Source organism: Stenella coeruleoalba (assembly GCF_951394435.1).
Source record: "Stenella coeruleoalba genome assembly, chromosome: 16".
In the NCBI taxonomy this organism is placed as follows: Eukaryota; Metazoa; Chordata; class Mammalia; order Artiodactyla; family Delphinidae; genus Stenella; species Stenella coeruleoalba.
The window spans coordinates 9,444,769-9,466,340 of record NC_137162.1 but is presented as its reverse complement, the minus strand read 5'-3'; the positions used below and the strand labels follow the sequence as shown (position 1 = coordinate 9,466,340).

Here is a 21,572-nt window from a genome sequence, read left to right as displayed (position 1 = left end):
AAAATCACTTCGTCAGACTGCCTTCCCTGACCACCCTCTCTAAAGAGCCCCTCCTCCCCCACTATCTCTTTAACTTGCTTAGTTTCTCCATTGCATTAAAATCTGTATTTATCTTGCTAGTTTAAGGACTAGCTCCCGCTACAGACTGCAGACTCCATGAGGTCAGGACGGCATCTATCTTGTTCTCAAGTGTGTGTCTAATGCCTCTTGCGGGATTTGGCATGGTACGTGCTCAACAAACAGGTTAAATATTTACGAATAAATATTTATGATAATACATATTTATGTTCCAGCCTTTCGACTAATCGAATATCGACTAATCGAATGACTAATCGAATTTCGACTAATCATTCTTTAAGTTTGTCTAAGCCTCGTGTCCTATTAAGTAGGAGGTGCAGATACAGTTCTAGGGAGAGAGAAATTGTTAGAATTGGCGCGAAGAGCTGTAAAGCGTTTTTCCCCAGGTCACACAGCAGCCTGTGAATTTATACTTCCTGGACTGATTATGGGACAGCTTGCAAACAAACTATCTGCAAACGAATGAAGCCTATTTTTAAAGATCCCTGTGCCTGGAAGTTCTAGGCGGTGACACAAGAGAACCCTGAGTTCCAACCCCGAGCCAAACCCCGTGGTCCTCGAAAACTACGAATCCCAGGATGCACCGCAGCGCAAGGGCCCAGCGCTCCGCGCGCGGTCCTCCCCAACGCGCCCGAGGTCGCCGCCCCTGAACCAGGAAGACGCCCCCTAACCCGGCCCGCCACGCCTCCAGGACCCGCGCGGGGCCTGCCGGGACTTGTAGTCTCCTCGGGCTGGGAGTGCCCGCTCTGGAATCTCTGCCGCCGTCTGGGGGCTGAGGTAGCGCGGGCACGCGTGCGCAGTGCGCGGGCGGGCCGTCGTGGGCGCCGATCCCGGCAGCTCGGTGCCTGTGGGACCAGGGGCCGCGGCGGCGCCGGTGCTCCCGAGCGAGGGCCGCCGTGAAGTTCGGCGTGAGGAGCGCGGCCGCGCCGGGGCGGGGTGAGCAGGGCCGGGCTCCGGGAGCGCGGCGCCGGCTGAAGCGAGCTGGGAGGCTCGAGGGACCGGCGGGCGCTGGTAAGTGCGGGCCCGCGGGCGGTGGGGGGCGCGGGGTCGCGGGCTGCGCCCCGAGGCCTCTCTCCTGGCCGGTCGGCCCGCGCGGCTGCACCTGGTAGAGGCCGCGGGGCCGGCTCACCTGCGCGCGCCGAGTTCTGGGCGGCGGGAGGGGGCGGCGGCGGCGTCTTCCCGCGGCTCCTTCCTTTATTGTTTTCCTGACCTCGGCCCTCGGCGGCGTCCGGCCGAGGAGGATGGGGAGCCCGGCGGCAGTCGCTGTCGCCGAGGAGCCGTGCGGTGGCTCTGCTAAAAAGTACCGTCGCGCCCTCCTCCCGGACGCCCGGCCGGCCAGCTGTCGGGGGATTCCCGGCGGGCGACGCCTGTCGAATGGCTAGACTTAAGGGCAGAGCTCACGGGGGCTCAGCTGCCTAGGGGCATCGTCTTGTATTATGTTAATGCGCTTTCACTTTAGGACTCGCCGAGTCAGAAGTCGACTCCGCCCTGTGCCCTAGCATCCTGCAGTATTAGTGCTTTACCCTAGCACCTTAATGGTGCAGTGACCAGTGCGAAAGTTGGAAGTGACTTGTCCAGGGTCACGCAAGTAGGACCAAGGAGGCGACCAGAACCCAGGTCTTTAAGCTTAGAGGCCAGCTGCCAGTCTCACCGCTTTGCGACCGTCTTGAGTGGTTTGTGGTTTATTTCAGATTCTTTCTATTGACCCTCCTGGATAGACCATCAGAGGGGAAAGTGTTGTCATAATGAAAGTCGTGTTTACCGCCTTTGGTAGAATTCTAGTTATGCTGTGCCCAACAGCAGAGCATCTGCGCGCGGCTGGCCACCTGAATAATGAAACTCGATCGCTCTGTTGGGGTCAGGTCCTAGAGGTGGTTATAGAAGATATAGTAAGGCAATTTGGGCCATTTTTTTCCCCCTCCGATTTCACCTTACAGTCCTATAATGCTTGTTTTCTTATTTTATGATTGATCGTTGTTGGTTTTGATAAGATTTTCTTAGCTTTAACGGAGTCGTTGCCGTTTGTCAATCGTTTTTTTAACTAGAAAACCTTATTTCCTGTGTGCTTAACGACTGGAACCAATAGCGCACTATGCGGTTTATACCATAGTCTTTTATCCGAGAACTACTCATCTGTCTGCTTTATTTCCCCCCAGGCACACAGCTTACACACTTTCTATGTTAGTTTAAAGCCATTGAAACTCTACAGCAAAATTGGGGTAAGCTTTATATGATTCAGAGAAAAACTTGAAAAAATCATTTTGTAAAACTAAATGTTTTTTTCACAGAAGAACTTGAAGAATTGCTATTTAAAAAATAGTAAGATTCATTCTGACTAAAAAGCCTATTGCGTTTCATACTTAAATTTTCATAGTAACACATTTGTGGCAAAAGATATTTCCCCAAGTAGAGTTAGTTTAAATCCTTAACTTGGCCATATCTTCCCAGGGGAAATTACATTTTAGAATATTTATGTATTTAAACAAGAGTATTTAAGCTTAGCAGAATTTGAGTTAATAATTAATTTATTTTATAGTGCTGTAAACCCTACAATGTATCCATTGACAGGATTCTCTTGAAGAGTGTACCTGTATCAAAGGATACGGCCATGCATTTGTCCTTTGTGGTAAGCAGAGGATAACTTTGTGGCATTAAGGAGATGTGATTTATATGTATTGAAACTGCTTCATACCTCATTTTATCTTGTTAATTAGTATTTTTATTGTTGTTTTTGAGGAAGGGGGGAAGTAGCAGGTTTGTATCCCCCTCCCCCCTAGTTTTAGCAATGTAGCAAAATAGGAAAGAGGTGGTGTGTAAATGTGAGTTTGTCATAGACTAGGAGAGACAGTAAAACAGGATAAGTATACAATTGTTAGGAAACTGCCATGAGTTCATAAGCCGGAAGGACCGTTTTAGAATTAAGGACATTAAGAATAGCATAGAGTTATTTTCTTTAAAAAGTCACTGTGGGCAACACTCACATGTCGGTTGTTGATATATAGGTTGTGATATTGAAGACCCCTAGGAGAATAACTTGGGAAAGATGGAAACATTTTATCTTTTTATAGGGCTTTTTCTCAAAAAACATTTAATGCAGCTTAAAAAATAAAGACTTTTATTTAAGCCTGAAAGCTCTTACATTCCTACTGCAAAACCCACAGTTACTTCTACCGATGATAATTTGTAATCCAGAATGAAATCCATGAAGTAATTTATTAGCATAATTTAAGTCGGCCTTTGACATTGAAGTACCGTTTGATGTTAAATAGTTGTTCTTGTTTAAATAACTGTCATTTAAGAACGAGGAAGATAAATAGTTTTCTGAATAAAATGTAGTAATTATTCAGATGTGACAGTAGTTACTCACACTCTGCCTTTATTAGACAGAAAATTTCAAGTTCTGTAGCAGTAACTGCCTCAGCTTTATTACTTTTTCACATGCTTGAGCATTTTACTTTTGATAATATTAAAATTTGATTTTAAATTTCAAGGTGATTCTCTCATTTAGACCTGCAATGATACAATAAAATGGCTTTATTAGGAGATAAATATTAACATTTAGTTTTAATTCTTTTGGCCATTTGTAAGTACCTAGCATTTGGAAATTTATTGACTGGTATCAGAAAAGAGTTCCTAGGGTAGAAACTTTCTGTTGCTTTAGATGCTTGTCTGCAATGCTTAATTATTTTTAGAAAGATAAACGTGTGGATTTTTTTCTTAATTTAAAAATAGAAATTGTTGGTATTTGTTGCAGCAATAGGATTTTGTTATGCTTAATGAATGACATTAAACCATTTGAACTCTGAGTGATATTTTTTCCCAGTAGTTGCTGTATGATAAAGAACACGTGAATTTGTAATTCCTAGAAGATATTTAAGCAAACATGTGCTTGCTGTTTATTTTGGTAAGCCTTTGATTAGTTGAATTGCTTTGATTTAGGAGGATGGTATTTTGAGGATTTTAAATCATAAACATTCTTTGAACTGGAATTTCTGTTGAATGTAAAAGAAAAATCAAAGTCATTTAGGATATTATTTTAATACTTAAGTCTTTAGAGTCTTAAAAATATTGAAGTCTTAAATATTTTTTCCTACATGGAACCCTTATCAGACTTATCAGTCTGATAATTTTATTCTTCAGAAAGTTGTGGTTTTACTCCTTTGGGTAGCCTAGCCTTTAATAGTTTAACCCTTGAAATCTGGATTCTGGATTCAGTTTAACCTCTTCTTGAAGAAAGGACAATCACAGGCACTTAGAATTGGAAGTGGTCTCAGAGGACTTCTAATGTAGCATCTTGTTGGGTCCCGTAAATCCCCCATGGGAATTTCCACATCAGGTGTTCCTGTCATTACTGAGGGCAGTGGTGCTGTGCCGTATGTCGTCAGGTTATTGAGCGGTCGGAGCTTGGTGAGAACAGATTTAAGACAGTTATATTTTTCCACATTGACTGCTTTCAACTATGCTTTGTTGGATCTTCCCTCTCCCTGCTTCCTCGTGATTTCATGGGCAAATGGTAGCTTTTCTATCATTCACAGCTATTAAAAGCTCCAGTCTAATCTATTTCAGTTTAAACCTTCAATCTCCTATTAAAGCTCCACTCCTCCTTTAACCCAGTATCTGGTCACTTATTCCCTGAAGCACTTGGAGTGGGGAGGGATTGTGATGTGCTCCCTGGATACCTCTTTCTTTTCCCTCTTTGTGGATGTATTTGAATAGAGACTAGTTAGAAGAAAAATGAAAAAAGGCAACTCTTTCTTACCTGGCGTTATTAAAGCCTTTTCTTGATTAACAGTGGCGAGCCATTAATATCTAGTGGTAGGCTTCCAAACTGGAATTTTTGGTGAGATCTTGCAGGGAGAGTCCCCACTGCACAGTCCCTGGATATGAAATTTGCTGTGGGTAAACCTTTACCAATCTACACTCCTTCCTCATTTCTGTCCTCTCAGTCTACTTGGTGGTTCTTATGAGTGTTTGGGGGTAAGGTGGGTTTCTCTCTGCAGCCAGATTTTTTGATAACAGCAAGACAGCTCAAGTCCAGCTACCTTCTGTAATTTACACTTAATACACTGGAAACTTACTTCCTTTTGATGTCAAATGGTGGCCTGCAGCCTGCTTAAGTCTGCTCCCTTTCTGTGCCCTGCCGTTTCTCATCAATTCTCTTTGTCCCCCTGCTCAAATAGGCACAGGGTCACTCAGTCTACTTCATAAGCAGACATTGAACTGGAGAAAGAGATGACAATTTGTCCTTCTTGTAGGCACTTCTGATCTTGGTGAATGATTCTCTTGGGGCCCCCTACCACTGCTTTTGGGTGACCATCACCTTCCTTCTCCCTGAACACTTGGAATACTTGTGTTTTTCCCTCTCTCCTGTCAGCTGCTCGTGTAGAGTGGAATGACGGTAAGACGTTGGTTAGAGTACCATAGCCCTGAGGTGTGTGTGGGGTGTCAGGGCCAGACTCCACAGGTATTTGATCCTTGATGTCTGTATATCTTAAGCTTTGTGTTGTCAGAAGTTTTGGGACAAGAGTAGTCTCATTCAGCATCTAATCAGGACTTGAGTAGTGAAGTCCTGTGGGCCTAATGAAGTCTCACTGTGCAGAATTTAATTTTTCTTTTTCTTTTCTTTCTCTCTTTTTGATTTTTGTTTTGTTTTTATTTTTTTGACTTGCTTCATGGTTCCTGACTGATGAAGTGTTAACTGTGTGTGTTAATTTATGAATGTTTGTATGATCTAACTATGCCCTTAGAGCACAAGTAAAGCTGAAGGATAGATTTTGTAGAGGTTTTAATTACACAGTTTTATCTGTTCTTACCTCATACGAGCTTTACTGAAAGTATAAATCCAAACAGAAATATACTATCGAACCTTTTTCCTTCCATCATCTAAGCAAACCAGTCGATTAAATCGTTTGCTAAATGATTTCTCATCAGATGACGCAAAAGCGGCTTTCTGTCTGGAAACTTAAACATTAATATTTGATGCAATAATTATGGGTTCCTTAATTTTTCATTCAACAAATTGTTATTGAGTCCCTTCCATGTTCCAGCCACTGTTTTAGGCATTGGAGAAACAATAGTAAATAGAAAAAAAGTCCCTGATCTCATGGAGCCTACATTCCAGTGTGGGGAAACAGACAAGAAATAAGTAAATGATATTGTTTGTTAGCAGTAAATACTAAGGAGAAAAATGAAGTGGGGAAGGGAGATGGGAAGTGGCAGGACAGTTTGGAGCATTTGCAGTTTTAGATGGGGCGTCAAGAAGGCTTCCCTGAGAAAGTGACATTTGAGTTAAAAGGCTCCGAGTGGGGAGCTTGTCTAGTGTGGTAGGCGTCAGTGACTAGATGAGTAATCGAGCGGGGGAACTGGGACAGTTTGGGGTGGGGGGTAGGTGAAGCCTGTATGTCTTTGTAAGAGCTTTGGTTTTTACTTTGAATGAGATGGGATTGCATTAAAACAGTGGTTCTTAACCTTGGCTGAATGTGGGAATTATTGGGGGAGCTTTAAAAATGTACTGATGCTTAGATCCGATCTCCAGAGTTTCTGATTTAATTGGTCTGAATGCTCTAATCTAGGCATCAGGATTTTCAAAAAAACTCCCAGGTAATTTTAATAAGCAGCCAAAGTTGAAGAGATTTGAGCAGAGTGACATTTTATAGTACTGAAGAACATGGGCTTTAGAGCCAGATTCCCCTGGTTTGGATCCTGGCTCTGCCACTTCCTAATCATGTGACATTGTACAAGTTATTTTTAAAATCTTCTGTGCTTTGTTTTTCTCATCTGTAAAATTATTATAAGGATTAAATTAATTTTAAATATTTGCTTGGCAAATATTGAATAAACACTCGAACATACGTTTTAATGAGATCACTCTGACAGCTGTATTGAAAATGGAGTGAAGGGGGCAGGGATGCCCTTGCAGTAGTCCAGCTAAGAGGTGATGGTGGCTTGGACCAGAGTGGCAGCAATGCAAATGGTGGGATTCTGGATATACTTAGAAGATGGAGCCAGTAGGATTTGCTTATGGACTGGACATGGAATGAGAGAAGCAAGTCTTGATCAAGTGTGACTCCAAATTTTGCCTGAACAGCTGGAAGAAGGGAGTGACTTTACTGAGATGGGAAGGACAGAGGGGAACAGATTGCTGAGGGGGTATATCTGGGCTCAGTTTGCTAAGTGTGAGAGGCCTGTTAGGTAAGTAAGTAGATCCATAGAGTTGGCAGTTGTATACATGAGTCTAGAGTCCAGCAGAGTGTCCAGGGCTGGAGATAGCAGTATTTAGACCTATGTGAATGAGTGAGCTCACCAAGAGATTGAGTGTAAATAGAGAAGAGGTCCGTGGACCATCCCCTGGGACACTACAACATTCAGAGGTCTAGGAGAGGAAATGTTTTTTAAGGTTTCTGATGTGCTCTGGAATGAAAGATAAAAGACAGTTATAATTCTTTTTTTTTTTTTTAAACAGCTTGGTTGAGGAATAATTCACTCAAAGTGTGCAATTCAATGGTTTTAATATATTTGCAGAACTGTGCAACTGTTATCACAGTCAGTTTTAGAGTATTTTTAGCACCTTAAAGAGAAACCCTGAACCCTCCCATCTCTAGGCAACTCTTCATTCCTTCCCATCCCCCATCCTCCTAGGCAACTACTAATCTACTTTCTATCTTCATAGATTTGCTCATTCTGGATATTTCAGATCAGTGGAATCATATAGTGTTGTGATCTATTTAGAGAGAAGTGATATCCGTTAATCCCTGGCTTCTAGATTCATTAGATGCTAAATCATTTGGTAAAGGTGGGGACTATAAGATCTCACCACTGTAAAGATACATATACGTACATTTTGCTCTTTGTAATTGGTAAGAGCACGGGGGTGAAATTTTGAGACTGAATATTCTGTTCCCTAACAACCTGTTTTCTTGTGGTATTGGTATTCATTGAAAACTCTTGCTTAAATCAGTGATTATATTGGAATTGCAAAGTGGTGATTTTCTATTACTATCATATTTTCAAAGATCATGAGTTCATACTAACTGATTCAGATGCATTGTATAGAATTTTTCCTTTTGTTTTGTATTTGTACGTTTTTTCCCTTACTGTGAAAATCTAGGTTCCTAATAACAAAATTTGTTTTATTTTACTTTAAATATAATCATAGCATCAGTATGTTTTACATTGTCCTGTGATGCACCTGAAGTACTATCATTTGCATAAAATTGTTTCAGAATTACAGTAGCAAGTAGGATTGCTGGTCATAGGGTAAATGCACATGTTAAATAGTGCCAGATTCATCTCAGTAGGGTCATACCATTCTGCATTCCCACCAGCAATATAAGAGAGTTACTGTTTTCTTACAGCCTTACTAGTATTGTAGGTTGTCAGATTTCTGAATTTTTGCCAGTCTCATAGATAAGAAATGGTATCTCTGTGTAGTATAGACTTTTTTTGAACTTTTCTTATGAAAAAAAGTTCTTATTAACCTTTCTTTTTGTAATGAAGGATTGTGAACTTCCACAGAAGTAGACAGGATTGTGTAACTACAGTACCCATCATCTAGCCCCGACAACTGCCCACCCAGGCCATCCCTCCTTCATCCACCCCTCCTTCCAGAGTATTCAGATAATGTTTTGTCTCTGTATGAATAAATATCTCTAAATGATGCGAATTCATTTTCTTAGTAACATAACCACAATACCATCACCACACTGAAAAAAATATATATGTTTCCTTAATTTCATGAGGCAGTATTCAAATTTCCGGTTTCCTTAGATAACTCAGTGTTGTTGTTGTTAACAAGATTTAGATAAGGCCCACATGTTGTGATTATGTCTTTTTAGGTCTTTTAACTTATAAGTTCTTCCTCCAGTTTCTTTCCCCCTACTCCCTTGGAATTTATTTCTGAAGAAGCCATGTTGTTTGTCCTGAGAAACTAATTATAGTTTGAATTTTGCTGTTTGAATCTCTGTGATATAGGTTAACGTATTCTTTCTCTGTCTTCTCTATTTCCTATAAATTGGTAGTTAGATCTAGATTCAGGTATTTGTACTTTTTTTTTTCATAAGTGTTTTATAGATGGTATAAATTCCACAAGGAGGCACATGAAGTCTGGTTGCCTTTTTTTGCTTGTGGTGTCAGTAGCAATGCCTACAGTATCGTGTGTCATTTTGGGATTTTCTTATCATGAGTGATTGAGCATCTCTTAATATGTTTGAGGGTCATTTTTATGTCTTTTTCTGTGGAATGTCTGTTCATGTCTTTTGCCCACTTTTCTACTGAAGTTTTGATATATTTCCCTTGACATTTTTTGCAGACTCTTTAAATGTTAGGGAGATTAGCCCTTTGTAATATAAGCTGCAAGCATTTTCTACTGGTTTTGACTTGCTGATCAGGATTTGCCATGCAAAATATTTTTTAAAAAGTTATTTGTAGTCAAATTTATTTAATGAATTTTTTATTATGCTGGATTTTTAAAACTTTTTGGAGTTTAAATTACATACAATAAACTGTATCCATTTAAAGTTTACAATTTGATGAGTTTTGACCATATTGTTGCATGCAGTAGGAGTCCCTTTATATTGTAGACTGCTTTTCCATTGTATAAACATACTACATTTTGTTTATCTTTTCACCTTTTGATGGACATTTGGGTTGTTTCTAGTTTGTAGCTATTATGAATAAAGCTGCTGCTACTAATGGTTGTGAATTAGTCTTTGCATGAATATATGTTTTCATTTCTCTTGAGTAAATACTTAGGAATAGAATGGCTGGGTCATAGGGTAGGTATATGTTTGGTTTTATTGTCAGAACTTTTCCCATAGTGATTGTACCATCTTACATTCCCATCAACAGTACATAAATTCTGGATGCACCACACCTTTAATAACATTTGGTGTTGTCAATCTGTTTTAATTTTAGCCAGTCTGGTGAGTATATATGGCATCTTTTTTAAAAGAAATTCGGCATTATTGAGGTACAATTTTACATACAATAAATTTTACCTCTTTTAGTGTATAGTTCTATGAGTTTTGACGGATGCATGTAATTATATAAGCTCTACCACAATCAGGATGTGCAACAGCTATGTTGCCAAAAAAATTTCTCTCTTGTTCTTTCTCTCTTTTGTTCTTGTTCTCTCTTGTTCTTCTGTCGCAAGACCTAGCAACTCTGATCTGGTTTTTATCACTGTAGTTTTTTTTTTTTTAATTTGTATGCAATACAGCTCACTGTATGTGGTATTTGAGCCTACTTTTGATAAATACATAGTTGTGTATACTATTACAATCAAGATACAGAACAGTTCCATCACTCCGTAAATTACCCATTGAAGTCAGTCCCTCTCACTGATCTGTTCTCTGTCCCTATAGCCTTTTGGTCTGGCTTTTTTCACTTAACAAAATACCCATATTGTGTGTATCAATACTTTGTTCCTTTATCTTGCTAAGTAGTATTCCATTGTATTGGATGTACCACAGTTTCTTCATTTACCAGTTAAAGGACATTTGGTTTGTTTCTGCTTTTTGCCAATTATGAATAATGTTGTTTTAAACGTTTGCATATAGGTTTTGTATAAACATAAGTTTTCAATTCAGTTGGCTAAATACCTAGGAGTGGCATTGCTGGGTCATATCGTTAAGGGTACGTTTAACTTTCTAAGAAACTGCCAAACTGTCTTCCTAAGCTACTGTGCCATTTCGCATTCCCACCAGCAACATGAGAGACTCGTCATCTGTTTCACATCCTTGCCAGCATTTGGTATTGTCAGGGTTTTATTTGTTTGTTTTTGTTTTAGCCATTCTAGTAGGTATGTAGTGGTATCTCACAGTTTTTATTTGTATCATCTTACTAATGATGAGCATCTTTATGTGCTTATTTATTATTTGTATGTCTTCCTTTTTCTTTCTTTTTTATTATTTTAAAAAAACTGTATATCTTCTTTGTTGACCTGTCTGTTCAAATTTTTTTGCCTATTTTCTTACTTGGTTGTTTGTCTTATTGAGTTGTAATAATTCCTTGCCTATTTTTGGATATCAGTTACTTGATAGATATATGTGTACTGAATATTTTCTCCTGTTCTGTGGCTCATCTTTTGATTTCTTATTGGTGTCTTTCAAAGAGCAGTTTTTAATTTTGATTAAGTCCATTATATCAACCATTATATGGTTTAGGCTCTTTGTGTCTTATCTAAGAAATCTTTGTCTACCCCTAAGATCATGAAGACTTCATTTATATGTATATATAAATGTCTTTAAAAAATATATCAGTGTGTGTGTGTGTGTGTATGTATTTTTTTTTTTCGAGAAGCTTAATTGTACATTAGGTTTCTGATCCATTTCAAGTTAATTTTTTTCCACATGCATAGTTAATTGTTCCAGCACCATTTGTTGAAAGACTATTTGGAATTGCTTTGACATCTTTGTTGAAAATCAATTAACAGTATATGTATGGGTCTGTTTCTGGATGCTATTCTGTTCCATTGATTTATTATATCTTTTCACCAGTCCTACACTATCTTTATTGCTGTAGCTCTGTTGTAAGTCTTGAAATCAAGTAATGTCAGTCTGTTCTTTGGGAAATAGATTTAGCTTTTCTAGGTTATTTGCATTTAAATATATATAATAGGACCACCTTGTCAGTTTTTATAAAATATCTTGGAATTTTGATTGGATGTATTGTATCAGTAGTTCATTCCTTTCTGTATCTGGGTAATATTCCATTGTATGTATGTACATTTACCTGTTGATGGACATATGGGTTGTTTACAGTTTTGGGCTATTGTGAATAGTGCTGCTATGAATGTTCAGTATAAGTGTTTGAGTACCTGTTTTCAATTCTTTTGGATATATACCTAGGAGTGGAAATGCTGAGTCATATGGTAATTCTACGTTTAACTTTTGAAGAACTACCAAACCGTTTTACACAGCTGTTGTACCATTTTACATTCCCACCAGCAATGTAGGTGGGTTCCAATTTCTATACATCCTTGCCTATACTCTTATTATTTTCCTCTTTTAATTATATCCATCCAGGTGGGTGTGAAGTGGTATCTCACTGTGGTTTTGGTTTACATTTCCCTAATGACAAATAATATTGGGCAACTTTTTGTGTTCTGGTTGGCCATTTGTTTTATCTTCTTTGAGAGAAATGTCTTCTCAAGTCCTTTGTCCATTTTTTAATTGGGTTTGTTTTTTCGTTGTTGAGCTGTAGGACTTATTTGTATATTCTGGATATTAGACCCTTATTTGCAAATACTTCCTTCCATTCTGTAGGTTGTAGTTTCATTTTCGTGATGTCCTTTGATGCAAAAAAGTTTTTAATTTTTATGAAGTCCAATTTGTCTTATTTTTTCTTTTGTTTGTGCTTTCAGTGTCACATCTAAGAATTCATTGCCAACTCCAAGGCCATGAAGATTTTCCTCTATGTTTTCTTGAAGTTTTATAGTTCTAGCTCTTATTTTTAGATTAATTCATTTTGAGTTATTTTTTGTATATTGTGTAAGATAGCGGTCCAGTTTAATTCTTCAGTACGTGGCTCTCCAGGTGTCCCAGCACCGTTTGTTAAAGAGGCTTCTTTCCCTATTGCATGATGTTGGCACCGTCGTTGAAAATCAGTTAGCCATTGATGTATGGGTTTGTCTCTGTGCTCTCAATTCTGTTCCCTTGGCATGTGTCTTTCCTCATGGCATACCACACAAGTTGACAGTTTTTACCTGCAGTATGTGTTAGTATAGTGTATTAATTTTCCAAACTTTGATTATATTTTAGAAATTTTTTAGAACTTTGGGTAAGTTCATTAAAAAATTATCTCCAAATGCCAGATCTGTAATAACACACACATACAAACTTAATTTATGCTTTTGTTTAAAACTTTTTGGGGGACTTTTTTGGTGGCGCAGTGGTTAAGAATCCAACTGTGAATGCAGGGGACATGGGTTCGATCCCTGGTGTGGGAAGATCCCGCATTCCACGGAGCAGCTAAGCCCGTGCACCACAACTACTGAGCCTGTGCTCTAGAGCCCGCAAGCCACAACTACTGAGCCCGCATGCCACAACTACTGAAGCCCACGCACGTAGAGCCGTGCTCTGCAATGAGAAGCCACCACAGTGAGAAGCCCGCACACCGCAATGAAGAGCGTCCCCTGCACGCCGCAACTAGAGAAAGCCCATGTGCAGCAGTGAAGAACCAATGCAGCCAAAAATAAATAAATTAATTAATTAAAGAAAACTTTTTGGCATGTTTCACCATTTCTCTGGCTGTATACAGAATAGTGATTTAGATAAACCGTATATCAGGGCATATTCTAATTGAATCTTCCCTGTGAGTTAAACGAAAAAATAGTTACATAAATAATTCAACCTGCCGAAAGATGTTGGCGCTGGCTGTAGAAGTACCTGTGGAGTAGGAATAGTCTGCAGATTTGCATCACATCAGGAGGGAATCATATATCTACAGTTTTCAGAGAAAAATGGATGGAAACACTGCTTTTTATCCAAGCCATGGTTTTTAACTTTAATGAACATAACAAAAATTTCAGTACTTCAGAATCAGAATATGATATGCCTCTGAAGTCTCTTTTAGTCTGTGACTTCTCTTTCTCTCTCTCTCCTTTTTTTTTTCCCCCTGTAGTAGTTTATTTGCTGAAGAAACTGGGCTTTTGGTCCTGATGTTTCCCACGGTCCACTTTTGCTGATTGAATACCTGTGGTGAAGTTTAATATGTTCTTCTGTGTTCTTTGTTTCCTGTGAACTGGAAGCTGGACTTAGGGAAATCTAGAAACTTGATCAGATTGAGACAAACCTTTTTTTTTTTTTTTTTTTCTCCTTATATGTTCTTTATTGGTGATGTTTGTGTCTTCCATTCGGGGGGCATATAATACCTGCTTATCTCTCTTTTCATGATGTTAGCTTACTTTATTTTGATTCATTTTGGTTTTAATGATACCAAGGATTTTAGAGTGACAGGATGATGTAAACGTTAAGATATAAGCTCTGGAGTCCAAGAATCTGGGTTCATGTTTTGATTCATTACCTGCTAGTTCACTAATCTTGGAAAGGCACTTCCCCTTCTCAGTGTTATATTTCTTACCTATGAAATGGGGATGACGATGCCTACTCATAGTGAAAAGTTAAGTAAATTATTCAGCTGACATGAATAGCTGTCCCTTGTCCGCATCAGTTCTATATAGTTGCATTTAGTAACCACTCACAATAAGCTTAATTTCAAGTGATTTTTGCCCATGCTTTTATGTATTCACATTAACCAGCCCCCACCTAATGTTGGAAAGTGGGCTCTTTGTTGAATAAACCATACCATAGCACATTTAATGCTTGAAGTCCACTGAGAAGTACTTACTGTTAATGTTTTTATTTTACAGTGTAATGTTCAAGCACAGAAATGCCTTATGTGGATCGTCAGAATCGCATTTGTGGTTTTCTAGACATTGAAGAAAATGAAAACAGTGGGAAATTTCTTCGGAGGTACTTCATACTGGATACCAGAGAAGATAGTTTTGTATGGTACATGGATAATCCACAGGTTTGTAAAATCCAAAGGGTTACCTCTTCAAAAGCATACAAGAGTTTTAATTATGAAAGTATTTGATATACTATGCAGGTGTTAGGATTTGTCTTCCTAAACAAAATATGTTTAGATTTATTTCTACTGACTGTATTCTCCTTGCCCTGTACCCCCAACTCCTACTGTGTTAAATAAATTTCAGAAGATGGAACTAAGTTTATTTGATAAAAATTTATGCATGTATTTATGTTTTCCCTTCCTTGGGAGGGGCAACTCTTAACTCTGGTAGAAAAGTTTTGAATCGTTTAAATTTAAGATACTGTCTCTAAGATAGAGACTACTATCTTTTGGTAAATAAACTACTTAAACGAGTTGATACTCTTGCACATGTATAGTCTTTCATCTTGTAGTGTCAGACTTGAGTGTTGGCCACTCGTGAATTTGATTTTATTGTTGTTTTGCAAATTATTGGAGGTAAATGTCATATATTAAAAATTAGAATCCCAGTTTTAAGATCTGTGAGTGGCCTTGGATTAGAGATCATCTGTTGAGTAGTTTTAAATTTTCTCTGCCTGTGAAACTCTTTATTCAAATTGAGAAGTATGTTGCAAGGAAGCATGTGCAAAGCAAGAGATGAGTCCCTAGCAAACTTCTAAGCTGATTTGGTCTAGTGGATGACTTGTGCAGGTGAGGAATGAAAAGTTGGGGAAGAGCAGGGACTGGTAGGAGGTTCTATTCTGTGTCACGGAGCAGGACCCAGATCCCCTAACAACTGGTCTGGTATTCTTTCCTCCCCAGTACTGATTTTAGGTTAGACAAAATAAATATGTGCTAATGCATTTATATTTGTTTATATAGAATTTGAGATGTAAGGAACTATATTCAATATCCTGAGATAAATCATAATGGGAAAGAATATAAAAAAGAGTGTGTATGTATATGTGTGTATATGGCATATATATATGCAGCAGAAATTAACACAAAATTGTAAATCAACTATATTTCAGTAAAAAAATTAAAATAAAAAAGGAAAAAAAAGAGAACTAGGATAAATACTAGATAATTGAAAAAGTAATCAATTGGCAATACCCTTGGAGGCCACAGGGTACTGAGTAACCCCCAGCAGGACTTTGTGAAAAGCAAGTCCAGTCAGGAAGCAAACATCCCCTCATCCTGTCCTGTAATGGGGACAGACCAAGGAGAGATGATAAATTGGAGCTTGACTTCTGACAGGTTTTTTCTTTTTTCCATTTTTTGGCCGCGCCATGCGGCATGGGGAATCCCAGTTCCTGGAGCAGGGATCAAACCCGCGCCCCCTGCATTGGAAGCGCAGAGTCTTAACCACTGGACCGCCAGGGAAGTCCTGTGACAGGTTTTTTTTTCCTTCTGTTATACAAAAGGTAATAAGATGGTGATCAGGGCAGCCTCCAGCGATCTGGTTTAAAATATACCCAAGGTCACACAATACAAGAAGTTGAAGTTTTAGAAAATACAGTGTCATATATCTTGGATTTGGAGTTTATACATTTATCATTTCCTACACCAGATATACTGACAACTCGCACTTCTACTGATAATTAAAAGAAATTATAAACGTAAAAAAAAAAAAAAAGAATTTGAGTTGTTAGGGACCTTAGTCCTTAGTATTAATTCGACCTCCTCCTTAATGCAAGAAACCCATCTATCCCTGATCTTCACTTTAACTGTTGTTTGAACTATATATTACTAAAAAAACAAAAAAAAGTGTTTATTATATTCGAGGCAGTTTTTAATTATTATTTTTTTTTGTGCACCAGAAGCTGGTTCCTTGGATCTTCTACTTACTGATCTACTTTTTTTTTTTTTTTTTTTTGCATTACGCGGGCCTCTCACTGTTGTGGCCTCTCCCGTTGCGGAGCACAGGCTCCGGACGCGCAGGCCCAGCGGCCATGGCTCATGGGCCCAGCCGCTCCGCGGCATGTGGGATCCTCCCAGACCGGGGCACGAACCCGTGTCCCCTGCATCGGCAGGCGGACTCTCAACCACTGCGCCACCAGGGAAGCCCTTACTGATCTACTTTTGCCTCTTCTACTTACTGATCTACTTTTGCCCTCTGATTCTCTATAAATTTAGTCCTTTATCCACATGCAGCCTTTCAAATTTTGGAAGAGAATTTGTATTTTAATTCAGTTTATATTATTTGAGTGCTGACTTTGTATGAGACTTTCTTTGCTAGGAACTGTCTTTTCTCTCTCCTTATCCTTATTGAGTTTATTGACACCCTGTTTTACTCCCTTATCTCTGGGTGTGACCAACTTTCTTGGGTGATAGTAACCTGTCTATGCAACTGCATGATTAATACCTTTATTTACTTGACCAGAGTCACTGGGAGAAGGAACAAGTCAGCAGAAATCAAAAGTTCATGTTTACCTTCTTTTTCCTTTTTTTAAAAACATAAATCCAGTTCCTCCCTTTTACTACCCATCCCTTTATCTGTGGCACAATCCCTTCCCAAACTCCTTTTCCCAAGGTGGAAAGTAACTTAGCCCCCTTTGACTCCCTCTGATTACAGTTTATTAGATTCCAGTTTCGCTTTTCCTCCCCCATGCAAACCACTGCTCAGTCCTGCCTGTGAGCTCTCCCTCATTTGTCTTCATAAGATCTGGCTGACTCGTATATAGTTTCTCCTGAATTTTATTTATAACTCCTTGATTGTTTTTCTGTCTTTATATGTAATAGAGTCTTCTTAGAATTTCTCCTTTTGTCGGTACTTCCCACTTAAACAGAGCTAAAAGAAGAAAAGTACAAAATAGAATATGTTTATTACACTGAAGGAACCACAAGCTTGGATTTCAGAGGAAAGGTGTGATTATAGCTAGCAGAGGGAGTGAAAGTCTTGACGGAGGTGGTAACATTTGAAATTGATCTAGAAGAATGGGTATGATTTTGGCCAAGAGGTGGAGAAGTGGGTATTCTGGTGCTCAAAGAATAGCATGGGCAGGAAATCAAAGTAAGAAACCCTGTAGTGTATTTGGAAAATAGTTCACTTTGGCTATAGCAGGGAGGGTATATGTTAAAGTTTGGACTCAGCTAGATCTTTTTCACATGAACTCTTCTAAAGCCAGATTTCTGTGGTGTAATTAGCCCATTAGTGTTTTTGAATGTAGTATAGAATTTTAAATCTGTCTTTTTATTCAGTTCTTAATAATTTTATCTCTTCATTCCAACTGATAAGAATCTTTTACAATCTGCATTCTACTGTCCAGTGTATTAGCCATCAATACCAGCTTTGTGTCACTTTAAAATGTATTAGGCACATCTCTTCATGAAAACTTTAGTAAAATGTCTTGATAAGATTATTGTGGTTGAACCACATGAAATTGCCAATATACCACCATTTTGATCTACTAAAAAACGGCAATTTCATATGATTCAATCTGGTTGCTATGTTAAGTGCTGTAACACTGACTGCTTTACTGATCATAGTAACCCTGATAATGAAAGAAGTTAGTTTGGCTCACCTGTCCTTAGGGAGCCGTTCTTCCTCTGATCACTGCTTTCTTTACCACTAACCATTGGTTTAAAAATCCATTGTAGTGTATTACTAGGGATCAATTTGGGGCTTTCTGTGTTGTTTTTTTAAAAATAAATAAATTTATTTATTTATTTATGGCTGTGTTGGGTCTTTGCTGCTGCACGCAGGCTTTCTCTAGTTGCAGTGAGCAGGGTCTACTCTTTGTTGTGGTGAGTGGGCTTCTCATCGCGGTGGCTTCTCTTGCTGTGGAGCATGGGCTCTAGGCACTCGGGCTTCAGTAGTTGTGGCACGTGGGCTCAGTAGTTGTGGCTTGCGGGCTCTAGAGCACAGGCTCAGTAGTTGTGGCACACAGGCTTAGTTGCTCCGCGGCATGTGGGATCTTCCCGGACCAGGGCTCAAACCCGTGTCTCCTGCATTGGCAGGTGTATTTTTAACCACTGCGCCACTAGGGAAGTCCCGGCGCTTTCTGTGTTTTATTGAGGGAATGAGAAGTGGTGGAGAAGTAAATAACTAAGTAGCTTTATTAGGAAGTGAATTTGAGAAAACTTGAAAGAGTATTTTGGCAAAATGAGTACAGGAACTCATGAGAACAAACGGTTTCTTTCCCTTTTTATCTTAAATGTCAGATTGGTTTATTATTTCTTGTTCATTGTCAAGTAACAAATTTTGAAACCCAGATTTTTTCTGGTTGAACTTGGCAGTAATCGTACCAGTTCTTAGAAACTAGGTATTTTGAATATCATTTTATCTCCCAGCTACTTATATTTCCTTTTACGGTGCCACTATTTAATCTGTGACGCTTTATGTCATGCAGTGATGACATAGTTGCTCATTTCTCTTCCTCACACACGGGGTTAGAGCTGTATTCAGCTAGTTCAAATAATAGACTTATGGAGGACTTAAAAGAAAAATAATGATTTTGAATGGAAGGATAGCAGTGTTTGAAAAAAAATCACATTGGTAGTGGTTAGGAGATCTTGAAGATATTTTAACATTTCATTTTCTTATCCAAAATTTTTTAAAAAACCTTTAAACATAAAACATTTTATATAAAAACACAACCATTTAAAGGTATATATTAAAAATTATAATTTTATTTTATGTACATATTTATGGAGATTTAAATTTGGAAGCTCGTACAGTCTGTAGTTTAAAGCAGAACATAATAGAGTTGTAGTTTACATAGAAACTACAGGTTTTGAAAAGACCTGTCCCTGTAAACAATAATCAGTTCATGTTTGTGAATCTTAAGTCTTTTAAATTTCTAGGCTTCCATAGAATTAAATGTTTCTGCTAAGCTTATAGAGGTTTGAGAAAGGTACCTCCTAATCATTCCTGGGAACAAGCCCACAGATTTTTTTATTAAATATTTATTTATTTATGTGGCTGCATCGGGGTCTTAGATGCGGCATGTGGGATCTTTTGTTGCCGCGCATCTGGGCTTCTCTGTAGCTGTGGTGCATGGGCTCCAGAGGAGGGTTCCCTTTTCTCCACACCTTCTCCCGCACTTATTGTTTGTAGATTTTTTGATAATGGCCATTCTGCCAGTGTGAGGTGATACCTCATTGTAGTTTTGATTTGCATTTCTCTAATGATTAGTGATGTTGAGCATCCTTTCATGTGTTTGTTGGCAATCTGCATATCTTCTTTGTAGAAATGTCTATTTAGGTCTTCTGCCCATTTTTAGATTGGGTTGTTTGTTTTTCTTGATATTCAGCTGCATGTGCTGCTTGTATATTTTGGAGATTAATCCTTTGTCATTTGCTTCATTTGCAAATATTTTCTCCCATTCTGAGGGTTGTCTTTTCATCTTGTTTATGGTTTCCTTTGCTGTGCAAAAGCTTTTAAGTTTCATTAGGTCCCATTTGTTTATTTTTGTTTTTATTTCCATTTCTCTAGGAGCTGGGTCAAAAAGGATCTTGCTGTGATTTATGTCATAGAGTGTTCTGCCTATGTTACCCTCTAAGAGTTTTATAGTGTCTGGCCTTAAATTTAGGTCTTTAATCCATTTTGAGTTTTTTTGTGTATGGTGTTAGGGAGTGTTCTAATTTCATTCTTTTACATGTAGCTGTCTAGTTTTCCCAGCACCACTTATTGAAGAGGCTGTCTTTTCTCCATTGTATACTCTTGCCTCCTTTATCAAAGACAAGGTGACCATATGTGTGTGGGTTTATCTCTGGGCTTTCTATCCTGTTCCATTGATCTATATTTCTGTTTTTGTGCCAGTACCATACTGTCTTGATTACTGTAGCTTTGTAGTATAGTCTGAAGTCAGGGAGCCTGATTCCTCCAGCTCCATTTTTCTTTCTCAAGATTGCTTTGGCTATTCGGGGTCTTTTGTGTTTCCATACAAATTGTGTGATTTTTTTGTTCTAGTTCTGTGAAAAATGTCATTGGTAGTTTGATAGGGATTGCATTGAATCTGTAGATTGCTTTGGGTAGTATAGTCATTTTCACAGTGTTGATTCTTCCAGTCCAAGAACTTGGTATATCTCTCCATCTGTTTGTATCATCTTTAATTTCTTTCATCAGTTTCTTATAGTTTTCTGCATACAGGTCTTTCGTCTCCTTAGGTAGGTTTATTCCTAGGTATTTTCTTTATTTGTTGCAGTGGTAAATGGGAGTGTTTCCTTAATTTCTCTTTCAGATTTTTCATCATTCGTGTATAGGAATGCAAGAGATTTCTGTGCATTAATTTTGTGTCCTGCTACTTTACCAAGTTCATTGATTAGCTCTAGTAGTTTTCTGGTAGCATCTTTAGGATTCTCTATGTATAGTATCACGTCATCTGCAAACAGTGACACTTTTACTTCTTCTTTTCCAATTTGTATTCCTTTTATTTATTTTTCTTTTCTGATTGCTGTGGTGGCTAAAACTTCCAAAACTGTGTTGAATAATAGTGGTGAGGGTGGGCATCCTTGTCTTGTTCCTGATTTTAGAGGAAATGGCTTCAGTTTTTCACCATTGAGAATGACGTTGGCTGTGGGTTTGTCATATATGGCCTTTATTATGTTGAGATAAGTTCCCTCTGTGCCTACTTTCTGGAGAGTTTTTATCATAAATGGGTGTTGAATTTTGTCGAAAGCTTTCTCTGCATCTATTGAGATGATCATATGGTTTTTCTTCTTCAATTTGTTAATATGGTTTATGACATTGATTGATTTGCATGTATTGAAGAGTCCTTGCATTCCTGGGATAAACCCCACTTGATCATGGTGTATGATCCTTTTAATGTGCTGTTGGATTCTGTTTTCTAGTATTTTGTTGAGGATTTTTGCATCCATGTTCATCAGTGATATTGGTCTGTAGTTTTCTTTTTTTGTGACATCTTTGGTTTTAGTATCAGGGTGATGGTGGCCTCATAGAGTGAGTTTGGGAGTGTTCCTCTCTCTGCTGTATTTTGGAAGAGTTTGAGAAGGATAGCTGTTAGCTGTGCTCTAAATGTTTGCTAGAATTCGCCTGTGAAGCC

At 38.6% G+C, this 21,572-nt stretch overlaps 1 protein-coding gene across 4 annotated transcripts in view; it reads left to right on the top strand.

Annotated features, from left to right (window-relative positions):
• The first annotated feature begins 817 nt into the window (after positions 1-817).
• PLEKHA1 (pleckstrin homology domain containing A1) overlaps positions 818-21,572 on the top strand; it is a 59,140-nt gene continuing 38,385 nt past the window's right edge. For all 4 annotated transcript variants that reach the window (XM_079900303.1, XM_079900305.1, XM_079900304.1 and 1 more), the window contains exons 1-2: positions 818-1,089; positions 14,447-14,607. In XM_079900303.1, the coding sequence (XP_079756429.1) occupies positions 14,467-14,607 (141 nt within the window). In that variant the 5' untranslated portion in view covers positions 818-1,089; positions 14,447-14,466. The remainder of the gene's footprint in view (positions 1,090-14,446; positions 14,608-21,572) is intronic.